The sequence below is a fragment of the Puma concolor genome, chromosome B4, assembly GCF_028749965.1.
Source record: "Puma concolor isolate L17-30 chromosome B4, mPumCon1.1.hap2, whole genome shotgun sequence".
NCBI classification, from domain to species: Eukaryota; Metazoa; Chordata; class Mammalia; order Carnivora; family Felidae; genus Puma; species Puma concolor.
Window position 1 is genome coordinate 19,689,584 of NC_141673.1, and position 26,759 is coordinate 19,716,342.

The window sequence follows — 26,759 nt, forward strand, 5'->3', positions numbered from 1 at the left end:
AATGAAACAGAACCACATCCACAAATAGACCTAACATACATATGGCCATTTGATTTTTGACATAGGAGCAAAAGAAATCATAGAGAAAGGGCAGTCTTTTCAATAACTGGTGTAGAAGCAATTGATCATTTATATGCAAAACAAATGAACCCCACCTAAACCTCACACCTTTTGTAAAAATTAACTCAAAGCAGATCACAGATATAAATAAATGTACAATATAAAACTGTAAAAGTTTTAGAAGAAAACATAAAAGAAAATCTTTGTAACTTGGATTAGGCAGTTATTAGACATGACACCAAAAGCATAATCTATAATAGAAAAAAACCGATAAATTGGATTTCATCAAAATTAAAATAGTTTTATGGAATTCTTATCACCCTCTCAACTGCTTCCACCCCATCTTCTTGCTCTGGAATCTTGTTTGTAACTAATTCTTACATGTTGCTCCCACACTATTTACCTGAAATCTTCTCCTTGCCTATACCCTTAGAAAAATGGACTCCACGAATTCTAAACTCAATTCCCTCTCAAAACATGAAATTCATTAAACCCTTCAGAGACTGACAACATAGCTAAAGATCCCATAATTTATCATCTGTAACTAAGAAAATACTTTCTGAATTAAATCTTTTTGTTTTTAATGTTTATTTTTGAGAGAGACAGACAGACACACACACAGACAGACAGCATGAGTGAGGGAGGGGCAGAGAGAGAGGGAGACACAGAATCCGAAACAGGCTCCAGACTCTGAGCTGTCAGCACACAGCCCAACATGGGACTTGAACTCACGAACCATGAAATCATGACCTGAGCCAAAGTCGGATCCCTAACCAACTGAGCCACCCAGATACCCCAATACTTTCTGAATTAAAATTAAAATTTCTCCATATTCTGTTTAATCATATTTTAAATTAGGAAGCATAAAAGAAAGCTTTAAAAGGTAGGAATAAAAATTACAAATCAATAAGAAGTGTCATAGACAATTACTAAGAGAGTCTCTCAAGTTCATATACATATTAAAAGCACTTTTAAAGGTAACATGCTTTTGGATTATTTAAATATCATATGAAAAACAATTTTTGAAACATGGTAGGCAGTCAGGGTCAATTTAAAAAAACTTTATTGAGGGTGCCTGACTGGTTCAGTCAGTTAAGCATCTGACTCTTCATTTCAGCTCAGGTCATGATCTCACAGTGGGTCAGCACAGAGCCTGCTTGGGATTCTCTCTCTCCCTCTCTTTCTGCCCCTCCCCTGCTCACTCTCTTTCTCTCAAATTAAATAAATAAACTTTAAAAAATACTTTAAAAAAACTTTATTGGACAGGAAAAAATTACCTTAAATATGGACTCAAAATTTAAGCAAAATTGATTTTTTAAATAAAGTTTGATTATTAACACTATGATTATTCTTAAATATTAAAAATATTAGACAAATGTTACCTTTGCAGGTAACATTTCCCTGATTTCCCATATAAAACAGCAATTCATGTACTCCCTTTCTTACCACCCTGTAATATTTCTGCATATCAGCCAATTATAATTCCCTGATAGACCTTAACGTTTTCTGACATTGTGTGTTTTCTTAATCTTTCTACTACATGAGTTCCAGGAGAGCAAATGATATATCCTTAGGGCCTTAAAGAATGACTGGCATTAGAGCAGGTAATCAGTCCATTTTGTTAATAGGTTCTCAATTAGTTTTTGTTCAATGATAAATGGAAAAAAAAAAAAAAACTTAATACATGTATGTGGCCCTTTTAGATATTACAAAACGAAAACTACTGATAAAATCTTACTTGAGATCGAATAAGCACTCATGTATTTTTATTACATTGCCTTAAAAAGAAAATCACTCTAAGGTACAACTCTAAGGTAAAATCATCTTTGAGATCCATCCTAAAATTTTATAACATAAAGCACAACATGGTTTTCTGCTTATATTTCAAGTGTCCTTTTATTTTTATTTTCAGTGTAAATCATAATACTTCATGTGAATCTATAATACAAAAGTTTCCATTTTAATTTCACAGTGTAATAGTCTGTCTAAAACATATGAATCTCCTCTATCTTATCTCTTCACATTTCAAAAGACTAACACATTTGTCAAAAATTAAAGCAGAGAAAAAGTGACATTCACACTGTAATCAGAAACTGTTTTACTCTTTCTAGATTTAATTTCATCCAATCCCTGTCTCACTGTGCCTCTACTGTTCAAAAATAATGAGGATATAACAATATATAGATTTGATCCTTATTGGGTACAAACCACATCTACAACTTGCTCTTTAAGGCTAGCAAATTCTGCCCTGCTGATCTGTGATGCTAGGCAAACATCAGGGAAAAACATTTTGGAGTCCTCACAGTTAGAGTGTTTCTTTTAACTCATGGCTACAATTGGAAATCTATCCCTATCATTATGGTCATATAACATGGCAGTTATGGTTTCCCTGCTCTTGTATTTGCAAGTGTGTTTTAAAGAGGCTCTCTGGAAAAGCATTCCACATAAATACAGTTATGATGTCCAGAAGCAAGGGCCTAAATTGAAAAAATCCACAAGATTGAAGCTTTTACCAAGATACCAAAAATAAAGATAATGTTCTGTTTATTTGTTTAATAAACCGATTCAATCCATACCACAAAGTATTTGCAATGTTTGTTTAGAAGTTGAACAATCTTACTTAAGCTTTCTGGCAAGTCCAAGCTTCTTTTCCTATCCCTTAATTATTACTGAAATGCAGATATTCAACCTCAATTTGAAAGTTACTTTTGCTAGATTGAGATTAACAATTTATACAGGTATTTTTTACTTTCTTTGCCAATACATAAATTCTTACATATAACAACAACAACAAAAAGTTGAACTAGAACTAACATACTGGTAGAATTTTTTATTTAACTGAGGGTTTTCTTTTTGGGCCTTTATTCCATTTTTCCCTTCCTTGCTTCAGAATTTCTAGTGCAGTTTAGTACCTTAGGAAAAATGAAATAAAATAAAATAAGGAAACAAAAATATTTTTTCTCAAATTCATGCCATTCATCTACTTAATGACTCTGGCGTGGCATTAGTTAAGGTACATTTTGTGATCAAAATATATCTTTGCAAGACTTCAGCCCAAAAAAGTCACATTAGAATTTTAATAGAAATATATTGCCTTCCAAAAATACTTTGCAAAAAGAAAAATTAGAAGTCTGCAAGTAAAATGCAAAATGGCTAAGAGGATGGCTGTGACTTTAATAGTCCTCATAAAATCTAATCTATCAGCTAACTACTAGATAGAATACTCTCGGAAAACAATCCAAGGAGGCAAAAGATAAAAGTAGAGGATTAACCCAATGAAACTATCGTTGTATTTTTAAAATTTTTTTTAATGTTTATTTATTTTTGAGAGACAGAGAGAGACAGAGTGCAAGTAAGGAAGGGGCAGAGAGAGAGGGAGACACAGAATCCGAAGCAGGCTCCAGGCTCTGAGCTATCAGCACAGAGCCTGAGGCAGGGCTTGAACTCACAGACTGCGAGATCATGACATGAACCGAAGTCGGATGCTCAACTGACTGAGCCACCCAGGCGCCACTATCATGGTATTTTTATTTTTTTATTTTTTTAATTTTTTTTTCAATGTTTATTTATTTTTGGGACAGAGAGAGACAGAGCATGAACGGGGGAGGGGCAGAGAGAGAGGGAGACACAGAATCGGAAACAGGCTCCAGGCTCTGAGCCATCAGCCCAGAGCCCGACGCGGGGCTCGAACTCCCGGACCGCGAGATCGTGACCTGGCTGAAGTCAGACGCTTAACCAACTGCGCCACCCAGGCGCCCCTATCATGGTATTTTTAAATGAGAAAACTATATGCTTGCAATGAAGACTCATCAGTTTCTATATACTATGATCTTTTTTCATGAATATCCCTTTAAGATATAACATTTTATATATGTAAGCCAAAATTATAAACACGTAGGTATTTTACACAAACTAGTTCATTTCTATTCATTCAAAGGCACAATAACAATTACTATTTTTTCCCTGTAGAGCCTGTAACATAAATTAAAGAGATCTGTAAGTGATCTAGTCTCTTGATATATATGAATGTACTCTTTAAGAACCAATGAGAAAAGACCAGGTATTTGGTAAACATTTTATCAATATTTGGGACAGGAGGGAAAAACAATGTAAGTGAAAAATTAATTTCAAGCAAGAGAAAATAGTTACAAATCACTAAATAGAATCATGTCTGGGAAGAAAACATTCAAAAATGGGCTTGGAATATTTTCTTGTGCCAGAAAAAAAAAAAGTAAGTGCTCAGAAGTCTAATAGGGAATGTAAAAAAAAAAAAAAAAAAAAAAAAAAAAAAAAAAAAAAAAAGACACAGAAGCCAGCATGAAGGGAATCCACCATTTTAGAATCAAGGATTAATGACTGTGATTGATTTTAAAACTCTGAATAAATAAAAAGTCATGAGTACATAGTAATAAATACATAAAAAAGGAGAAAGATAAATAGAAAAAAATCTAATTTGCATCTTAAATAACTATTATCCCAACTCCTAAGCTGGTAATGAAATAGAAAGAATTAAGTAGTGACCCTGCCTTTTTTAGGGAATTATATACTTCATCTCAATTGATAAGATAAAGTTCTTCTTTACTGAAAAATGGCAGCTAATCAATGTAAAGACATGACAGGGTTAGAAATTCACCGTTCTGCAAACACTAAAGAAATAATGGAGTCAGACAAGGATCATCAATGCATGTGCAAAAGATTGTTGGGAAACAGGTTATTTACATAGTGTTGCCCCATAGATCTTTGCTGATAGCAAAGGAAAAACTACATCTTTTTTCTAGACAGATCTGGCAATTTGAGACAACTTGAAACTGTGTCTCCTGATGTGATACTTACCATCAGTTAAGAAGCATGTACTATGAAATGTTAAACCTCAATCTAAGCAAGCTTTTAGCTGAAACCTCCAGTTTACTGGCAATAGAAGAACAAGATAAGCAATACCAGGAGAAATTTACCAGATAAACAAAAAAAACAAAAACAGAAACAAAACAAAACATAAAAACAGAGGGGAATTCTAGATTAAAAGAGATATAAAACCATTTGGGGAACAAATGGAGAAATCGGAATTGGGAAGACAGTAAGTGATAATAGGGAATACTTAAGTTTTCTTACAGATGATAATGATATTATGGTTATGCCTTTATTTTCAGGAAATAATATGCTAAAGAATTTTAGGTATTAAGGGTCATGATGCCAGAAACAACTTCAAATAAGCCAGAAAAAATATTAAATGCAAATATAAAGAACCTTAGTAAATCTAGGAAGTAGGTATACAGGTATTTACTTGAGGGCAGTGATAAACATATTTCTTTTTTTTTTTTTAATGTTTTATTATTTATTTATTTTTTTGGCAGGGCGGTCAGAGAGGGAGGGAGACAGAGGATCTGAAGCAATCTCTGCACTGACAGCAGAGAGCCTGATGCGGGGGGCTCGAACTTACCACAAGATCATGACCTAAGTCGAAGTTGGACACTCAATTGACTGAGCCACCCAGATGCCCCAGTCAATATATTTCTTAAAGGCTACCTGTATCGCATGGGACTTATGGGAGAATCTGCTTTAGCAATGTTTCCTAAAAAATGGAGAAGGTGATTCATCAAATACATTAACTTGAAGAAGATGGATTTAGATATGTTGAATGTAATTTTACTGCTTTTTCCAATACTTCTAAATTTTTATCTTGTCAATGGTGATTTTATTTACCATAGGTACTTTCATAAACATAACTCCATGGTTAGTAAGGGGATACTATATTCAATTAGGTACCTAGCATAATATTTAGCTAAAGGTAAATTATATTAGACCAAACGTGGTTTCTTCACTGTGGTTTGTTTGTTCAACAAACTCTATTATCACGATTTGTGATGCATCAGTTATTCTGCAAAAGGGACAGAACAGATTTTTCCATTGTACATCCTCCCAAGAATCACTCATTTAAAACCATAATTGTGAAATTTACCAAATACAAAGATTCAAAGAACTCTGGCAACCTAGATCTTCCAACTACTTTTCAGATACTTAGAATGATAACCTATTTTTGCACAGTGCCTGTGATCCTGGCCGGAAACCAGGAAGAAACTGACTGCTATGCTCTTGCCAGTCTCTAACGTATTACTCTTTGCAAATACAGCTTTATTTAAGCAAATTAAAGAACATTTTTGATTAAAAAAAAATAACATACAATCACATTCATAGTGATTTGAAGAGGATCATATCCTGCTTTTTAATTTACTCACAATTTATCAGTACCTTTTCATTATCCTGGTTGTGTTTACTCATTGGTGATGTCGGTACATAAAGATCAGTTTCAGCAGCTACTGCATACTGTCTTCCAAGCAGAAAATCCCGTAGTTGACTCTGTACAAAACACAGGTTGCTAATAATAAACTGCTTTTCCAACTATAAAAAATACTTCACATTGAGCTCTACATAGTGTCACTAATATCCCAGCATACAGTATTATTACCTGATCTTTGTTGACAGTAAGTATACATGGAATTAAACTCTCTAACAAAACGCTTGTTTCCAATGGCTGTACTCATAGAGTTCACAAGTTTAGAGTTAAAAGATAACCTTGGAAATTTAATCTGAGCCTTTAATTTTTATAGAAGAAAATTAAAGACAAAATGCTTACCTAAGGCACACAATAAATGCTTCATTTGGGGATTATACAAAAGTAAACCTAGTGTTCTAACAGCATATTTCAAAGTAAGAATTTCAATGAAAAAAAAATGGTTATTTGCTTTCACTGTGCCATGGTACTCAACATCTCCCTAATATTTGTTCTAAGCGATCCAAGATTATGTAGGTATTCACACACCTCATTCCTGATGAGTAAACTTGGAGGGAAGGTATAAACTGAATTAACAAAGCCTAAAGAGATTGCAAACCACTTTCCTCTCAGCCGTTGCAAAATTATAACTAAAATAACTCCCCAATACATACTTCTTAAAAGGCAAAGTGGGATTTTGTTGTTCATAACTTGAATTTCAAAATTTAAGCTCACTAAAAAAAAATTTATTTATTTATTTATTTTTTTTAAGTTTTGACTTTTACTCCTTTGCTACAAAGGGCAACTTAGATACCTATTTTCTTTCTTTTTTTTTTTTTTTCTTTTTTTGAGACAGAACACCAGCTGGGGAGTGACAGAGAGAGAGGGAGACACAGAATCTGAAGCAGGCTCCAGGCTCCAAGCCATCAGCACAGAGCCCGACATGGGGCTCCAACTCAGACTGGGAGAAAATGACCTGAGCTGACGTTGGACACTCAACCGACTGAGCCACCCAGGTAGCCCTGGATACCCATTTTCTAAATATTAGCTAGCCAGAAACTTTTAATGACCAGTGACAACATACAGTGCAACTTTTCAATATTTAAAAAATTGATCTTATGAAATAATTCAGGTTCATTGTCTTTAAACAGAAAAATTGTTTTGGGAGAATTTGTGTTTGACGATTACTTTTTTTTTCATTTTTATTGTAATTCCAGTATAGTTAACATACAGTGTTATATTAGTTTCAGGTGTACAATATAGTGATTCAACACTTCCATTCATCACCCGATGTGCATCTCACCTGCACTCCTTATTCCCTATCACTTATTTCACCCATCTCCCACCCACCTCCCCTCTGGTAAGCATCGGTTTGTCTCCCACAGTTAAGTTTGTTTCTTGGTTTGTCTTTTTAAGAAGAATTTACTATTTTAAAAATCTTGAATAAAGGTAGTCCTCACACTTGTGGTTCTTATGTTTTCAGGAGAGATGTTAAAAGCAAAGATTTATTCTTCCATAAATACAACGTTATTTTTTGAATCGGATAATATTACCCTCTGGTTTAAACTATGTTCATGTTGGGGTGCCTAGGTGGCTCAGTCGGTTAAGTGTCTGACTCTTGATTTCAGCACAAGTCATGATCTCACAGGTTCATGAGTTCAAGCCCCACATTGGGCTCCTCGCACTGACAGTGCAGAGCCTGCTTGGAATTCTCTCTCCCTCTCTCTCTCTCTCTCTGCCCTCTGCACATGCTCTCTCTCTCAAAAGAAATAAACTTTAAAAAATAAAGCCATATTCATGTTTAATGACATGTAAATGACAATATTCTAGATCAGTTCAGTGAGGAGGGTCCGTGGACTCCTGAGGTCCTTAAGACCCACTCAGGAGACCCAGGAAGTTCACCCTTTTTCAACTATGTATCAATGTGAATCCAAATTTTCTTGATATACTTCAATCAAAACAACATACCAGACAGTAGACATGAGAAACAGCTATTTTCTATCATACATGACATTAAGGATATTTTTTAAAAATGTAAAAAATAATAAATACAAACTATGTAAAACATTCTCACAATTTTCTATTCCTAAAAAATTTATTAATACTATTCACATAAACAGGTAATAGGTTTATTATCAATATCTTAATAACTGATACTTTCAACATATCTCAATTTTAATCTTTGATAAATATTAACAGATAAAACTCATATAAACAAAATCTCCTTGTAGTCCTAATATTTTTTAATTTTATTATTATTTTTTTAATGTTTATTCATTTTTGAGAGACAGACAGGCAGAGGACGAGCAGGGAACGGGCAGAGAGAGAGGAAGACCCAGAATCTGAAGCAGACTCCAGGCTCTGGGCCATCAGCACAGAGATCAAACCAACTGAGCCACCCAGGCACCCCCTAATTAATTTTTAAGAGTGCAAAAGGGTTCCTAAACTTAAAACTTTGACAAGGACTCTAGATAATATGACATAAAGCTTTCTGAAGTAAGCAGAAAAATCACAATGTATTTTCTGTGATACGCTATTAATTTTATTGATTTATACCTTTACTTTGTAGGTAAGTTGTTATTCATTCTACTTTTATCCTCTTATTAACCATATTTTCCATTCCATTAATGGTTACCTTCCCTTTCTGGTACTCAAATCAGACCCGTTTCTCTACTGTTATTTAAAAGTGGTAATGCCTGCTTATTCCCAACAAACTACAATATTTAGCCATTTTAATTCTAAACTAATATCGGAATCTCCCTTAGTGTAAGCCTTCCATTTCAGCACACATATCACCAGTCCACCCTTATCATATACACGCCAAGTTTTGTTGCTCACTACCATCTTCCTCTAGATACGTATCTGCTCCAATTCATCTGTTTAATTATTACGGTCTTTGAAAAGGCAAAGTCTTCACTTGAAGTATGAAGATGACATTCTTTAAATTTTTCCATAGCCTCACAAGTCCTTCCTTTATCTTAGCTAGTAAGTGATACCTTGTTGAGGATCAAGACATGCTATTTAATTTTTGTTCTTTTTTTTTTTTTCAATGTTTATTTTTGGGTCAGAGAGAGACAGAGCATGAACGGGGGAGGGGCAGAGAGAGAGGGAGACACAGAATCGGAAACAGGCTCCAGGCTCTGAGCCATCAGCCCAGAGCCTGATGCAGGGCTCAAACTCACGGACCGCGAGATCATGACCTGGCTGAAATCCGACGCTTAACCGACTGCACCACTCAGGCGCCCCAATTTTTGTTCTTTTTAAATAACTTGTTCTCTCCACTAGGAAACTTATAATATTTATCTTTACCCTTAAAGATATATATATATATAATATTTATATATTATATATATATAATATTTATCTTTATAAACATATAAATCTTTATATATATATATATATATATATATATATATATATATATACAATATATATATATATATAATATTTATCTTTACCCTTAAAGAGTCCAGGAATTTTACCAGGACATGTGTAAGTATGTGTCTTTTCTCTTGATTACAGGCTGGAACCTCATAAACACTCTTAACTAGCAGAATCAAAGAAATATTTATTATAATAGATATAGTTTCAAGAAATATTTAATCATGGCCTCTTCTGCATCTGTTCTTTTATCTCCTTCTGGAACTCCTATCATTTGTATGTTAAATCCTCTAGATCTAACCTCCAAGTTTCTTAACTTTTCCTTCACGATTTCTTGAACTTCGGATTTTTCTCTCTGCACTTTAAATATTTATTTCAGGACAATAATTTGACTTTCAGGACAATAATTTGTGTCTGAGTTCATCTGTTGCATTGGGAAAACTTTTTTCTTCTTTTTTTTCATCTACAAAGTCTCATGTTTAGGTTTATCCTTGAATTTCCTTGAGTACTTACTATTTTTATGGATTTAAGTTGTCACTCTCCACTAGCAGTTCTATTCTGTCGAGCATGTGTGTTCTCAGATAACTCCTCTTTCTGTAACTGCTAGGACTCCTTAGGTGGCTATTGCTTTTCTCATTGGCTTTTTGGGGCTCAGCCTTGAATGCTGAGGTACTTCAAGTGTTGATAATTTTACAAGTAACGGAAGTTGAAATAGTCTCTACTCTTCATGAAGCAGCAGTGGAGAAATAAACAGGATGCCAGTCACCTGCTGAGGCCAAGGGAGAGTCTTCTTGTGGTCTCTCAAGGATCACCAACAGTACACCCATCCATTCAGCTACGTTTTGGCTTCCTCAGAGACAGAGAATCCTGGCACACTCACAGAGAGCGTTTGTTAACCTTCCCCAGAAGGTCCCCAGATTTCTGAGGGCTGCTAAGCTCTTCTCAAGAGCTACCATTTCTTCTCTTCAGCCCAGGGCTCTGATTTCCCCCAGATAATTGCTTAATTCATGAGAAAGCAAACTCTGTACCAATTGTCTCTTCTTAAACTCTAGTTAGAATCCAAGGCCTTGTATGCTCCAGATATCCACAGGCCCTGCATCCATGTTCCCTAGGAGAGGAATTATAATGTACGAAATACAGAGGAAAGGGGCATTGTTCAAGTTATAAGGTTCCCAGAACTTCCCTGTCTTACCTTTATCTAAGTTCCTCATAATTACTGCCTTATTTAGGTTACAATAAACAAAAAACAAAGAAGACACATAAGCATATGTATCTTTAAAGGCACTTTTAGCATAAATTAGGGTTATATTTAGTGCATTTTTGAGGAATCAATCTAGGGATATGTTTGCCTGCTCACTTTTTCCTCTTTGGAAATTTTCCTAAACAAGTATCAGAGATCAAATCTTTCATTTTAAATGCAGAAAATTTTCAACTTCACATACTATCATCTTAGCAGCTTGCACTCTACTCCTGATGTCCTGCAGAAGAACATGTTGATATCTGGAGACACAGAACTCCCTCCAATGTAGACTTATATATCTCAAACTATAGGTGATTCACTTAAATGAAGAGGCTTATTAGAAGATTTAAACAGGGGCAAAGGATAAGATGAAAACAATGTGCCCAAAAACCTCAGGCAGATTATATTCTCATTGGCTTATCAGAAGATTTTCTTTGTTGTTCCAATACAATGTTTGATTAAATTAACTATGTGAAAAGTAGTCAAAAATCATCTCTACAAGCAAATAAAATATAGGTAAGGAGGAAAAAAAAAAAAAAAACAAACTATCTTCCCTCACAATATCTTCACCATAGTAAGGGTGTGTATGTGTGGGTATGCATGTACACACATGCATGTGCATCTTAGAAAGTTACAACAGGACAAAGGGTTCCATTATAGCCCAGGGAGGCCAAGACAGCAAACTGCCTGCCAATGTCCACTCTCCCCTTCTTTCTCAGTAACAGAGAGTTTGTTTTTATTCTGGCATGTTATGCAGGAAAAAAAGACTACATTTTCCCTAACATCTTGGTGTGGCCATGTGACTAGGCTCTGGACAAGGACACGGAAGCAAAAGAGCTATGTCTCTTTAAAAGGAAAGGAGAATACTGTGCTCCCTTACCACTTCTTGATGCAAGGAATGCTAGTACGGGATCTGGAGCTCTAACAGCTGTCACAAAGGACCTTGAAGGCAGAGGGTAGGAACAAGATGGAAGAGCAGAATGACAGAAAAGTCCTAGGTATCTGATAATCACAGAGCTATCACATCAGTCCCAGATTCTTACCTTTAGATACCTTTTATAAAAGAGTGAAATACACTTCCATTTCGTTAAACCACTGCTATTGCAGAGGTTTCTATTACAAGCAGCCAAAACACCATTCCCAAGTATCAGACAGAAATATTTATAAAATATTTTAACAGGTTAGAAAATATAATAAATCTACAATTATTTAGTTATTACTATTTAATTACTACTTTATTGGTACCCAGTAGATGTTAAGGTAAAGAAATATATTTCAACATTTTAAAACAAACTAGATACCAATTCTAATGTAGATAAAACCAAACTGCAAAGGGTAACATTCCATTAATTTTAAAATTTATATGCAATAAAAAAATAAAGCAATGAATATGTGTATATGTTTAAAAAAAAAGGAATAGTGTATTACTTCATGTTTATTGCATTATACTATCCTCACAAAATATCCCACCTAATTAAAATAATATTATTAATCCATAGAACGAGTCATAGCATTTATATAACATATGCCAAAATGAACAGATGCACATTAAACCAAGTAAGTAAATAGAAAAGCAATCCTTGAAATGAATTCAAAAAGAAATCACACATTTGGGACTGATAACTTTGTTAAAATTTTTTGATCTAGTAAAAAGCTGTTCTTATATTTCAACCAAATAACAACAGAATTTCAGCAAAATTTACCACCAAAATATTTCTTTCCAGTAATAACTAGCTTTCAGGTAGCTAAATTTTCCATTTTCTAACATGATCTGAAAAGCAAAAGCATTATCAAGTTACCATAAATGCTGATAACATAATTTAAAATAAAAATAAATCTAGCCAAATTTTCATTTAAGACAGATTTTAAAAAATACTTACAGGGGATATGTTGGCATTATTTTCACAATTAGAAATCAAAACACTACATTTTTTATAAACATCAATCAGATCTAACATATTACTATTCTTTAAGAAATCATCGTAAGTCCTCCTAATGTCCTCATAATGGTCAATCACTTCCATATTTTCAACTGGTAAGTTCAACTTCTCATGTAGGAAGAATTTCCAGGTCAATAAGACATCACTGAGAGGAACTGTAAATTCTCCATTGTGCTGAAAGAGACAATGCCAAAAATAAAAAAATAAAGTTGGGTGCCAGAATATTCATTAAGTTATAATTGAGATAGGAAGTACAAATTGAATTTTGTTATATAAGTCTACATTGAATTGTGGATTTGAAGAGAATATCCAAATTAACTATGGAATAATTTTAAAACCAGATATGAAAGAAAAAGATTTTGATGGTTTTATAAAAATATAAACTACTATGGCAAGTTTGTGCATGACACAATTGGCAAATATACAGTTATTCTTCACTGAATTTTTCCTACCCAAAGTCGGGGGATGGGTGGGCAGAGATCTGTACTTAAGTACTACCGAATGGGAAAACATTTCATTCCATTAATACTTAGTTTCTTTCAGCTCTTTCAGCTAATGTATTTTTAATCTCTTATTCAAAACTGTCAATGCCATGGTGAATTACCACATACCGCACTATTCCAACTGTTAGTCTTAAAACATGATCATAAAAACTAAATTTTTAAAAATCATGGTTTGGTTTTTTCATTACTATTCCAGGGAAGACAAAATATCAGTGCTGAAAAACCTTGGGTCAGAGAATTTTGATTCTTCCCTGCTCATGGACACACTAAACTATAAACAAGTTCTAAAAAGCCAAGGTTTCTTTCTATAAGTTGTTGGATGCTCCTAATCAGGCAAAATTGTCCTTTTTCTCTTCTTCAATATCAACATGATATGTTATGCCAGTAGCTGAAGGTTTGTTTTTTTTTAATTGATTGCATTCTGCTCCCACTTAATATTAATCTCAGATATTAGTAATGGTGCCCTCCAAAATATGCCAGCCCTAATTCAGTAAAAAATTCTAACTACTCCTTTCCAAAGCAACATGAATAACAAATATTTTTAAATATCCATACGTGATTTTGTGAAATGTATTGTGTTGCTCCTTTCACAGTTAAGTACCCTTAATATGTTAGTAGTTTCTGATAACACCAAGATCTTTCCATTAATTGTACTGAAAGATGGGTGGATATATAAATAAAACTGTAATTCACTGGAACTAAAATTGTAACATCATCTTTAGCCTAAGAAGACTAATGAGAATCAAATAGACCCAAATAATACAGTACTTTCTATTAAATCTATATTTCTTTCAAATCTATATTTCTTTTATAAAAATAAGCCACATTGTCTAGTTACTATCCAAATTGAAGACAATATGTCCAAACTGCCTTAAAATAATTAACTTTTTACTCATCTGTATGGAAACAACTAAGAAAATTACCCTTACTATCCTTGGAGGGACCTGTTATACCAAAATTATAAAAATTAATTATATTTCATGAAATTAATTCAATGAAAAACAAAAAAAAAAAGTAACTCTCAAACCTTGAATCCATAACCCAAATGTAAGTCAGATTTGTAATTTCTCAGCATTGAATCTAAAATTGTACACCTCACTTCCCAATCCCGTAAAAATTACACAATTAAATTTCCAAATGTATCTAAGTTAAATAAATCCAGTTATTTAGAGTTTCAAAACTAAATTGTTTTATCTCAAAAATTCCAAAACTATTTTGGTATGGCATTCCTCACATTAAAAATAAATTAAACGTATGCCTAATGTAAATGTACAATTTACTCTCATTCTGTGGACTATGACTAGTTCAAATATGCAAACTCTTGATCTTGTGAGAAAAGGTTTTGACTAGATTAACAGTGTTTATACTGGGATTGTAAAAACATTTTAAATCCAAATAAAAATGTACTCCAGATATCAGTTTTTGTGATCAGGTGCCCACCATGACAGCATATTCTATTATTCAAACCAGTAACAACTGATTCAGAGAGCTTGTGGTCAAATCAGAAAATGTTTTGCTAGGAAAACATGCCAGCTGGCTAATATCTGAAGGAAGTTCAAGATGGTCAATGCTTTAATTCTCTAATGGACATAAGAAAGATTGTATTTCCTAAGAATAAAATGAGAAAAAAATGAGTTACATTTTTCCAGAGCACTGCACTTTGTATATTTTACTGAACTTATTTTTATAATTATTCAAAAATTTAAATAAACTTTACAATTTGTAACTACCTGGAATTTTTGTTGTTATCAAAAGAGAAAAGATAGTAGGCCTACTTAACAGCTATTAATTGGCTGTGTGACCTTGGGTAAAATACTGAAATCCTTGTGAGTACATTTCCTTGGTTATAAAATGAGATTATACAGATTAAATAACACCTGATAAATGGTAGGGGATAAAAAATGTCAGTCTGCTTTCTCTTTTCTTACTCAAAGTAAAATAATTATCTGTTGGGGGGAGTATTAGATAAATGTAATACAATTGTAAAAACTGTCACTTCTTATTTGTTATGTCAATGTTAGGTCATTTTCAAAACTGACAGTTAACCACAGGCTGTGAGTCTCCATGAAGTTATAAAATTAATATCTTTGTTTCATCCACTGGAACATTTATAACACTCTTAAGGCTATTTAATGTGAAAAATAGCATGTATAATACAATTGCCAGACAGATTCAAATAATGAAGCCAATTCTAAAGAAAGGAAAAGCTAAAACACTATTTGCAATCTAAAAAGTCACATATATTTGCCATATAGTCCTCAATGAATCTATAATAAATTAAAACCTTAGCAGTATAAAACTCCTAGAGGTCAGATGATTTAAGCTAAAAAAGACTTCCCCTCAGAAAACATTCCCAAAACCTAAAACTCAAAGATTATTTTAATGTACCTTTTCTTTATCTCAATTAAAGCAACTAAGAAAACAAACATGCCAGTAAACAAGCAACTCTACTAGGTATTTGCAAGTTTTACTATAGTCAAATTCAATTCAAAGGATCACATACTTTTAGAGACTCATGTTCTCAAACTTCAGATAATTGAAAACCTAAACAGAGCTCAAACAGAGAGTGAAAAATACAGGTGAAGCATATATACAATCAATTCTACCTTTTTATTACTATTACCTATGAATGTACCTGCAGGCATATGTGTATGTTTTTCATATTGCTGAGTGACTTGGAAGTCTCAGCACAGTTGGGGATGCCTGAGCTAACGCTACATGGGGAGTGAGAGTCGAACGGAATTGCAACCCACCATCTCCACTGCACGTGTATACACACATACACAAACTGTGAAAAGCTCAGTTGCAATTCACCTCTCCTCTTCTTTCCCACCCAGAGTCTGAACTTTCACTGTGAATTAAGTGAATTAGCAAGTAGAAAATTAGTAAGTAGAAAGAGATCCTGAGTGAGTGCTACACAGACAAGTCCTGAAGATAAAATGACTTGACCTGAGTATTTCAATATACGAAAATTTTTACAATGAAAATGAAATTTTCTTCACAGTACATTTAGCATTTTGACATATTTATGTTTCAAAAATTATTCATAAACAAACAACAAAAGGTGAGTTGAACGTAGTCCGTTTAATTCCAAAACAATAGTACTCAATTACTGTACAATAATGATTCTTAATAATTGCCTCAATTTCTCTCTCTCCTTATTTTCCAGTGTATGGTTACCAAAGTTTAACCTTTGGCTAGCTTATTCCATTTTTACAATATCCTCAGAATCTATTACTTACCTTAGTACCATTTCTTCAGGTTATTAAAGGAGAGATTTTTTTTTTTTTTTAACATTCAGGCAGTAAATTGGAAAGACTTGAATGTGGATTGCAATGGAGAACAAAGGAAAGAGACTTTAAAATGACCCTTGGGTGTCTAGTTTCACAGACTGGGTGAACAATGGTATGCATAATTGAGACTCAGAATATGAACAAGAAGGTAAATTGACAGAGGAAACAATATGGTCTACTTCTAAAAAAAGTGATGCAGAGACAGTACTAGACATCAAGGTAAAATGTCCAATAAGCACCTGATCATACCAAGTAAGACTCAGTAGAGAAGTCTAGCATATAAATTCTGGTGAAACAATGTAAGGCAAGTATATCTAGTGAATAGTAAAACGGAGCATACTGGAAGATATTAACAATGTGTATTACAAAGAGAGTATCTAAAGAACATGTAGAACTCTTTTAAAGAGTAAGAGATAAAAACAACTCAACAGTAAAATAAGCAAAAGAATATGCATGAACTGACAATAAAAAGAGGATACCTAAATAGTCTTTTCCAAGAGGCTCCATGCTGGCAGTGTGGAGCCTGCTTAGGATTTCCTCTCTCTCTCTCTCTCTCTCTCTCTCTCTCTCTCTCTCTCTCTCTCCCTCCTTCTCTCTCTCCCCCCACCTCTCTACCCCTCCCCAGATCTCTCTCTCAAAGTAAATAAACTTTAAAAATATAAAATAAAATAAATGTAAATTCTAATAACCAAGTGGAAGAGCAATGTGGTAGCATCAAATCAAAGATGTATCTATCATATGACCTGCTGTGTAGGGAGCCTAGAGAAACTCTTTTTCGATGCACAGACATCTCATTTCAATGCAGAATTGTTTATGATACCAAAAAAACTTCAAACAACCCAAAGGTCCATCACTGAGTAAAATGTATCAGTCACACAAAGGATGATTGTTACAATGAATAAATTAGATCAACTTTTCTATCATACCTAAAGAGGTCTTGAAAACAATACTGGATGATCAAAACAAGAGGCAGAAAGAATGTATACCATCTGTTATAACTTTAAAATAGACACATTAACAGAGAAATCTGCCTGGCTGGATATGTAGAAAACCCCTCCTGGTATAAAACACCTAAAACTAAAAGAGAAAATAGAGATCACTGGAAGATGGCGGCGTAGGAGGACGCTGGGCTCACCGCGCATCCTGCTGATCACTTAGATTCCACCTACACCTGCCTAAATAATCCAGAAAACTGCCAGAAGACTAGCAGAACGGGGTCTCTGGAGCCAAGCGCAGACGAGAAGCCCACGGAAGAGGGTAGGAAGGGCGGCGAGGCGGTGCGCACTCCACGGACTGGCGGGAGGGAGCTGAGGCGGAGGGGCGGCCTGCCGGCCAAGCAGAGACCCCCAGTCTGGCTTGCAAAAGTGGAGGGGCCTGACGGAGTGTGTTCCGACAGCAAGCGGGACTTAGCATCTGGGAGGTTATAAGTTAACAGCTCTGCTCGGAAAGCGGGAAGGCTGGAGGACAACAGGAGGGAGAGTTGTTGAGCCCTGGACGACAGAGCTCAGCTTGGCGGGGAACAAAGGTGCTCACCAGCGCCATCTCCCTCTACCATCCTCCAGCCAAAATCCCAAAGGGAACCAGTTCCTGCCAGGGAACTTGCTTGCTCCGCGCAAACACCCAACGCTGTGCTTCTGCGGATCCATCCCTCCGGCGGGTCTGACTCCATCCCAGTGCCATCCCAGTGCCGCAGGGCCCCTCCCGAAGTGGATCTCCGAAGGAAAAGCGAGCTGAGCCTGCCCCTGCCCCTTGCACCTTGCTGATCCACCCCAGCTAATATGCCAGATCCCCAGCACCACAAGCCTGGCAGTGTGCAAGTAGCCCAGACGGGCCACACCACCCCACAGTGAATCCCGCCCCTAGAAGAGGGGAAGAGAAGGCACACACCAGTCTGACTGTGGACACAGCGGTGGGCTGGGGGCAGACATCAGGGCTGACTGCGGCCCCACCCACCAACTCCAGTTACACACCACAGCACAGGGGAAGTGCCCTGCAGGTCCTCACCACTCCAGGGACTATCCAAAATGACCAAACGGAAGAATTCCCCTCACAAGAATCTCCAGGAAATAACAACAGCTAATGAACTGATCAAAAAGGATTTAAATAATATAACAGAAAGTGAATTTGGAATAATAGTCATAAAATTAATCGCTGGGCTTGAAAACAGTATAGAGGACAGCAGAGAATCTCTTGCTACAGAGATCAAGGGACTAAGGGACAGCCAGGAGGAGCTAAAAAATGCTATCAACGAGTTGCAAAATAAAATGGAGACAACTACGGCTCGAATTGAAGAGGCAGAGGAGAGAATAGGTGAACTAGAAGATAAAATTATGGAAAAAGAAGAAACTGAGAAAAAGAGAGAGAAAAAAATCCAGGAGTATGAGGGGAAAATTAGAGAACTAAGTGATGCACTAAAGAGAAATAATATACGCATAATTGGTATTCCAGAGGAGGAAGAGAGAGGGAAAGGTGCTGAAGGTGTACTTGAAGAAATAATAGCTGAGAACTTCCCGGATCTGGGGAAGGAAAAAGGCACTGAAATCCAGAGGCACAGACAACTCCCTTCAGACGTAACTTGAATCGATCTTCTGCACGACATATCATAGTGAAACTAGCAAAATACAAGGATAAAGAGAAAATTCTGAAAGCAGCTAGAGATAAACGTGCTCTAACATATAAAGGGAGACCTATAAGACTCATGACGGATCTCTCTACTGAAACTTGGCAGGCCAGAAAGGAATGGCAGGAGATCATCAATGTGATGAACAGAAAAAATATGCAGCCAAGAATCCTTTATACAGCAAGTCTGTCATTTAGAATAGAAGGAGAGATAAAGGTCTTCCCAAACAAACAAAAACTGAAGGAATTCGTCACCACTAAACCAGCCCTACAAGAGATCCTAAGGGGGATCCTGTGAGACAAAGTACCAATCATTTTATCACTGTACATGAGAAAAAAATTAAATAATCACAAGGACTTCTGGGAAACTTCAAAATTAAGATATTATCAAAAATGAAAAAGTAAATAAAGTTAATCGGTTTTTAGAGCGGCTTATTTTTACTGCCTCCTTACCAGGAACTAATAAAGAGGATTCAAATGGAAAAAAACAAAAAATAAAAAAAAAAATAAATAAATAAAAGAGAAAATAGAAAATATTTTTTCATGACTGAATTGTCCATAAAAGAAATTACAAAAGGTCAAAAAAAATAATCAACTATTGGGACTTCATTAAGATAAAAAGCTTCTGTACAGCAAAGGAAATAATCAATAACACTAAAAGGCAGCCTACTAAATGGGAGAAGATATTTGCAAATGACATATCTGATAAAGAATATCCAAAATCTATAAAGAAGTTATCAAACTCAACACCCAAAAATCAAATAACCCAATTAAGAAATGGGGAGACGACATGAATAGACACTTTTCCAAAGACATCCAGATGGCTAACAGACACATGAAAAGATGCTCAACTGGGCCACCTGGGTGGCTCAGTTGGTTAAGCATCTGACTCTAGATCTCAGCTCAGATCATGATCTCAGGTTGGGGAGATGGAGCCTCACATCGGAGTCTATGCTGACAACGAGGAGCCTGCCTGAGATTCTCTGACCTCTCTCTGCCCTTCCCCCAGTCACCTCAAAAATAAATAAATACATAAACATTAAAAAAAAAAAAGATGCTCAATATCACTCAGCATCAGGGAAATGCAAATCAAAACCAGATGAGATACCACCTCACACCTGTCAGAATGGCTAAAATTAACAACACAAGAAACAACGGGTTGCCAAGATACGGAGAAAGGGGAACCCACTTGCACTGTTGGTGGGAATGCAAACTGGTAGACACTCTGGAAAACAAAACAACTAAAATAGAACTACCCTACAATCCAGCAATTGCACTATTAGGTATTTACCCAAAGGATACAAAAATACAAAGAGGTACATGCATCTTGATGTTTACAGCAGCATTATCAACAATAGCCAAACTATGGAAAGAGCCCAAATGTCCATCAACTGATGAATGGATAAAGAAGATGTGGTATATATATACAATGGAATATTACTCAGTCATCAAAAGAATGACATCTTGGGGCACGTAGGTGGCTCAGTCAGTTAAGCATCCGACCTCAGCTCAGGTAATGATCTGGCAGTTCACGAGTTTGAGACCTGTGTCTGGCTCTGTTGCCAACAGCTCTGAGCCTGGAGCCTGCCTTCGGATTCTGTGTGTCCCTCTCTCTCTGCCCCTTCCCTGCTCACACTCTGCGTGCTCTCTCTCTCTCAAAAATAAATAAATATTTTTTAAAAAAATGAAATCTTGCCATTTGCAATGACGTGGATAGAGCTAGAGTGTATTAAGTCAATCAGAGAAAGACAAACACCATATGATTTCACTCATGTGGAATTTAAGAATCAAAACAAATAAACATATGGGAAGGGGCGGGGGGGGGGGAGGAGAGACGGAAAGAAACCACAGGAGACTCTTAATGATACAGAATAAACTGAGGGTTGATGGAGGGAGGTGGGTGGGAGATGGGCTAGATGGGTGAGAGGTATTAAGGAGGACACTTGTTGTGATGAGCACTGGGTGTTGTATGCAAGGGATGAATCACTGAATTCTACTCCTAAAACAAATATTGGACTGTACATTAACTAAAATTTAATTTAAAAAAATGAAAATAAAAACTCAAAAGCTCAAAAACAATGAGAAAGTGCCAATACAGATGGGTAAGCAAATGATGGAGCCTATATTTCCCTGGTAACTACCATTCCCTGACACTAAAGAAGCTGGTTTTTATGAACGCTGAGCACAAGTTTTAGGAGACAAAGCTAAGCCTAAGAAAGGTGGAAAGTTGCATCAGAGACCCTCCCTGCCCACCCTGCCAGATAAAGTCAAAGCCTCTAAACATCAACATTCTTTATGGGGCAGGGCACCTGGGCGGCTTATTCAGCCAAGCTTCAGACTCTTGATTTTGGCTCAGGTCACGATGTCTAGTCGTGACATGATAGAGTCATGAGAGATCGAGCCCTGCGTTTGGTTGGGCTCAGCGATGGGCACAGAGCTTGCTCAAGATTCTCTCTCCCTCTCCCTGATCCTGCCCTCCTCGCGCATGCTCTTTCTCTTTCTCTCACTCTCTTTCTCAGAAACAAATAAATAAATATATAAATTAATACATAAATACATAAATGTTCTAAAGGTCAACACTCTTACTATGTCCACTAGAAGAAAATCTGCCCAGCAAAAGGTGATAATGAAGATACTTGCCAGGGAAGAGATTTCTTTTTTTAAACGTTTATTTATTTTTAAGAGAGAGAAAGAGAAAGAGACAGAGAGGAGAGGGGGTTAAGGGGAGAGAAAGGGAGAATCCCAAGCAGGTTTCACGCTGTCAGCACAGAGCCCAGGGCGGGACTCAATCTCACAAACTGTGAGATCATGACCTGAGCCAAAACCAAGAGTTCGATGCCACCAAGGCACCCCCAGTGAAGAGATTTCTGAAGTAGCCTCAGTACTGTGCTTACCTCTTTGGATAATCTTCTTTTAGACTTTGTCTAATAATTAATTTCTGCCAAGAAAGGGGAGAACAGTCATCTACTTTGGCAGAAAATTGGCGGTTTATTCCCTGGAGAGAGTAAAACAGTCTCTGGACTGAAGGGTTCAATTGAAAACAAGAGTACCCAAATGGAAACAATAAGAATCACATGACCATTTATATTCTAAATGTTGATACTTCTTTCAAGCACCCAACACTTGGCAGCTCAACTTTACACTATTCGTGCAGGGGCAAAGAGGACTCTTTTCTGAGAAAACTGTTCTAAAAGGGATATCCTAAAGAGATAGGCATCAAATGTTCCCCAGCCAAATAGCCCAGTTAGGTCGGATTGACAAACTCTAATACTCCATGAAGAGTTTCCAGTAAGCATTTTAGTGCTCCACTTAAATGTAAGTGGATGGTCAAGGATCATCATGAAGAAAGTCTCTAGTAGGAAGAAAGGAAACTCTTCCCAAACAAGACTAATAAAACAAGGAACTTAGAGGAAATATTACACAAGAAGAAAACCTCAAAAAAAAAAAATGTATTAATAGTCTCAAAGGAGAAATACTATATGCTTGCAGGAAGAACAGAACAATATTTCAAAAAGAGAGAAAAAATAGAGCTCTTGGAAATTAAGAAGATGATAACAGAGGCTGACTCAGCTGGTAGAGCACGCGACTCTTGATCTCAGGGTTGTTTGAGCCCCACGTTGGGTGTAGAGAGTACTCAAAAATAAAATATTAAAAAAAAAAAAGAGGGTAACAGCAAACCCAATAATTATTAAACTAAAGAACCTATTAAATATTGAATATCTTATTGAATATTGGTTGGAAGGAAAGTAAAAGATGAATGGATAAACTGATAGATTCATATAGTGGAATACTATTCACTGCTGAAAAGAAATGAGCTATTAAGCCATGAAAAGACATGGAGGGACCATGAATGCATCTGAAAGAAAGTAAAAGAAGCCAATCTGAAAAGGCTATGTATACTTCACAATTCCAACTACATGACATTCTGAAAAAGGCAAATCTATGCTGACAATTAAAAGATCAGTGGTTGCCAGGGGTTGGGGAGAGGGAAGGATAAATAGGTGGAGCAGAGAGGAATTTTAGGGCAGGGAGACAATTCTGTACAATACTATAAAGGTGGATACATGTCTTATATATTTGTCAAACTCCACAGAATGTACAACACCAAGAGTGTCTAGGGATAAAAATTCAGGGTGTCTGCTACTTACCATCAAATGGTTCATATAGAATAATACGAATAATATGTATGTATGTGTGCAATATATATGTGTGTATTTATATACACGTACAAAAATATTAAAAGAATGATGCAAAGGTAGCAAAATATTAACTGGTGAATCTAAGTGAAGGGCATAAAGGAGTTCAGTGTACTATTCTTGTGACTTTTCTGAAAGTTTAACTTTTTTTTAAACACAAACTCCAAAAAGTGCTACTTCCATTTTTTTTCCCAAATACCTAGATAGAATTGATTTTTAACAATGACTATGATTAAAAATAAAAAAAGCAGACAAATGGGTCATGTAACCACCACCACTTCAGCTACCCTGGTTCTTTTGAATTTTCACAAACTCTACCTACTGTCTCCTGCCCAAGGCCTCTGCATATGCTATTCCTTCATCCTCATCATCTTGCCCCAACTCTTTGCCTAGTTAACTGCTCTCCTTGCTTTACAGTTCAACTTGATCTCTCCAACCAGGTCAACTCCCTGGTCTCACAGCCTCATACACCTCTTCTCACAGCCATAGTTTTACATTTATTTGTATTTTTCTCTACTAAATGTCTACCTCACCCACTAGGTAATAAGCTAGGCAGGAGGAATGTCTGGTTTTGTTCATCATTTTAACCTCAACACTTATCACAATGCTTGGCACACAGAAGCTAAAAAATAAATAAATAGAAAAGAAAAGAAAAAAAATTGGGGGAAGGGAAAATGAAAGGGAAGAAATTAACAATTAACATTTATATAAACAGCTGTGTTGGCCTCTTTGCTGTTCCTTGAACATGCCAGGCACATTCCCACTTCAGAGCCCTTCCATTTTGCCTGGTAGTCCCTTCCCACAAAAATTTCCATGCCTAGTTCCTTCTTTTCCTTTTCGAATCTTTGCTTAAATGGCAACTTGCAGATGAGGCCTTCCTTGACCATCCTTTTTCAAATTGCAAGAAATCTTTTACCCCAAACTCGATACATTCCTTAAGCGCAAATCTGTGTTTTTTTCTCTACAGTACTTGACCTAAAATACTAAATATCTTATTTATTATCTCTGTCTCTCCCCACTAGAAGATTAATGTCATAAGAGCAATAGTTTCCTTCAGAATGTTTAAAGTTTCTTTATTTATTTTTGAGAGAGAGAGCATGCACACATGCAAATGGGGGAGGGGCAAGGAGAAAGAGGGAGGGGAAGAGGGAGGGGGAGAGGGAGGGGGAGAGGGAGGGGGAGAGGGAGGGAGAGAAGGAGGGAGAGAGGGAGAGGGAGAGGGAAAGGGGGAGAGAGAGAGAGAGAGAGAGAGAGAGAGAGAGAGAGAGAGAGAGAGAGAATCTCAAGCAGGCTCCACACCGCCAGCACAGAGCCCAATACGGGGCTCGATCTCACAAAATGTGAAATCATGACCTGAGCCGAAGTCAGATGCTTAACCAACTGAGCTACCCAGGTGCCCTGCTCAGAATGTTTAGAATAAGGTCTAGTACAGGGGCGCCTGGGTGGCTCAGTCCGTTAAGCATCCGACTTCGGCTCAGGTCATGATCTCGTGGTCTGTGAGTTAGAGCCCCACGTCGGGCTCTGTGCTGACAGCTCAGAGCCTGGAGCCTGTTTCGGATTCTGTGTCTCCCTCTTTCTCTCTCCTCTCCTGCTCATGCTCTGTCTCTCTCTTCTCAAAAATAAATAAACATTAAAAAAAAAATTTAGAAAAAGGTCTAGCACATAGTAAAAACTCAAATATTTGTTAAAAGAATGACTATGTCAGAATTTTGTCAAAATCTTTCTATGTTCAAAGTTTATCTTAATATATATGCCAAAATATACACACATGTTGTAAACACACAAAACTTCCAACTATCATGTATAACAAAGACTATCTCTTGTTTTAAGATTATACAATTCCTCATTTTTAGGTGTTAAAATATTCTTCCTTTTCCAAAATTATGGTTCCAAGTAACTAGTTTTTCTCAATGGTCTTATTTGCCAATGTGACAAATGTTCAAATCTGTCAATGTATAATACTTCTTTGGAACTTTTATTGGTATATTAAATCTAAAAATCTGGAACCTACTGACATAACAGATTAAAATAACTCATCAGAATGTCATTTCACTCACTATCTTGCCCAACAGGCCCACTGAAACTATTCCACCCTTCATATTAGGAGACATTCTCCTTGTTATATTCAAACCATCAAGACTTTGATCCCTCTGGATGCTTCTTAACTGACTTTTCCCTTCCTTCATCCCTTCTTTAAAACCTTGCCATCCAAAGACTTCCCCTTCCTTTAAGTACATCACCTAAAATCTAAAATTTTTAAATCATTTTCTTACCACTCCAGCTTATATTCATCCTTCTCTCATCTGAACACCTTTAGGTACAGCTCATTCCAAACACTAGTTTGGTCCAAGCCAACTACATAAGAATCAGATTAAGAAAAGATTTTAAAAAGACAATTTCCAGAGTCTCAGTGCAGATTACAAGAATCAGAATTTCCAAGACTGGAAATTCCAAGATTTGTTTAAAAACCTTCCCAAGTAATTCTGATTCATAACATGGCTTAGAATAATCAATCTATAGCACTGAGTCTGAAATTAGTCATAAAAGACTTCAATTATATTAAAATAAACATAATTTATGTATGCCTTCTAGAACTTTATAAAGAAGTCATAAATAAAAACATTTTTAACCATAATACTAGTTGCATATTTATCTCAAGATTTCAAATTAAACATTGAATATGCATGTCCTACGTTAAATTATACATATGAAGGCCTTAATTTTGAAGCAAATCATTTCAAATCCAATTGTAATATTTTGATGTAGATATACAGAGGCATTTTTGAAAATACTATATTGATATTATCATAGGAGGACATATACTGCAAAGAAATTGATATAATTAAAATGAGCAGCTACCAAAATTCACTTTAAAAAAATAAGTAAACCCAAATTTAGTCTACTAACCTGTTTGTTGTTGTCTGCCATGGAAAGCTGCAATGCCAAGAGCATGGAGTCTGCGCCACATACAGTAGTTCTCTCAGAGTCACAAAGAATGTGCCAATTCCTTCTGAACTCTTTAATCATATCCAAGATAGACTTTTGATTAAGCACAGCCATTCTCTGAAAGAACAAAATGCAATGTTAAAAAGCTTTATTTTAATTGGAAACTAATATTTAACATGTGTAAGAAAGCAGAGTTAGGGAAAAATAAGTAGTGAATGAAAGGTCATTTCATATTTACTAAGATTGCTTTTAATTAAATTTAGGAAAACAGAACAACACAACTTCTGCACAATCATATTTTCCTCTCCTTTAG

The 26,759-nt window shown here is 35.8% G+C and overlaps 1 protein-coding gene across 1 annotated transcript in view; it reads right to left on the reverse strand.

Annotated features, from left to right (window-relative positions):
• PARPBP (PARP1 binding protein) overlaps window positions 1-26,759 on the reverse strand; it is a 65,898-nt gene that overhangs the window by 35,017 nt on the left and 4,122 nt on the right. The window contains exons 2-4 of the mRNA XM_025926754.2: window positions 26,408-26,563; window positions 12,830-13,063; window positions 6,307-6,414 (exon numbers count right to left, since the gene is read on the reverse strand). Of these exons, the coding sequence (XP_025782539.2) occupies window positions 6,307-6,414; window positions 12,830-13,063; window positions 26,408-26,563 (498 nt within the window). The remainder of the gene's footprint in view (window positions 1-6,306; window positions 6,415-12,829; window positions 13,064-26,407; window positions 26,564-26,759) is intronic.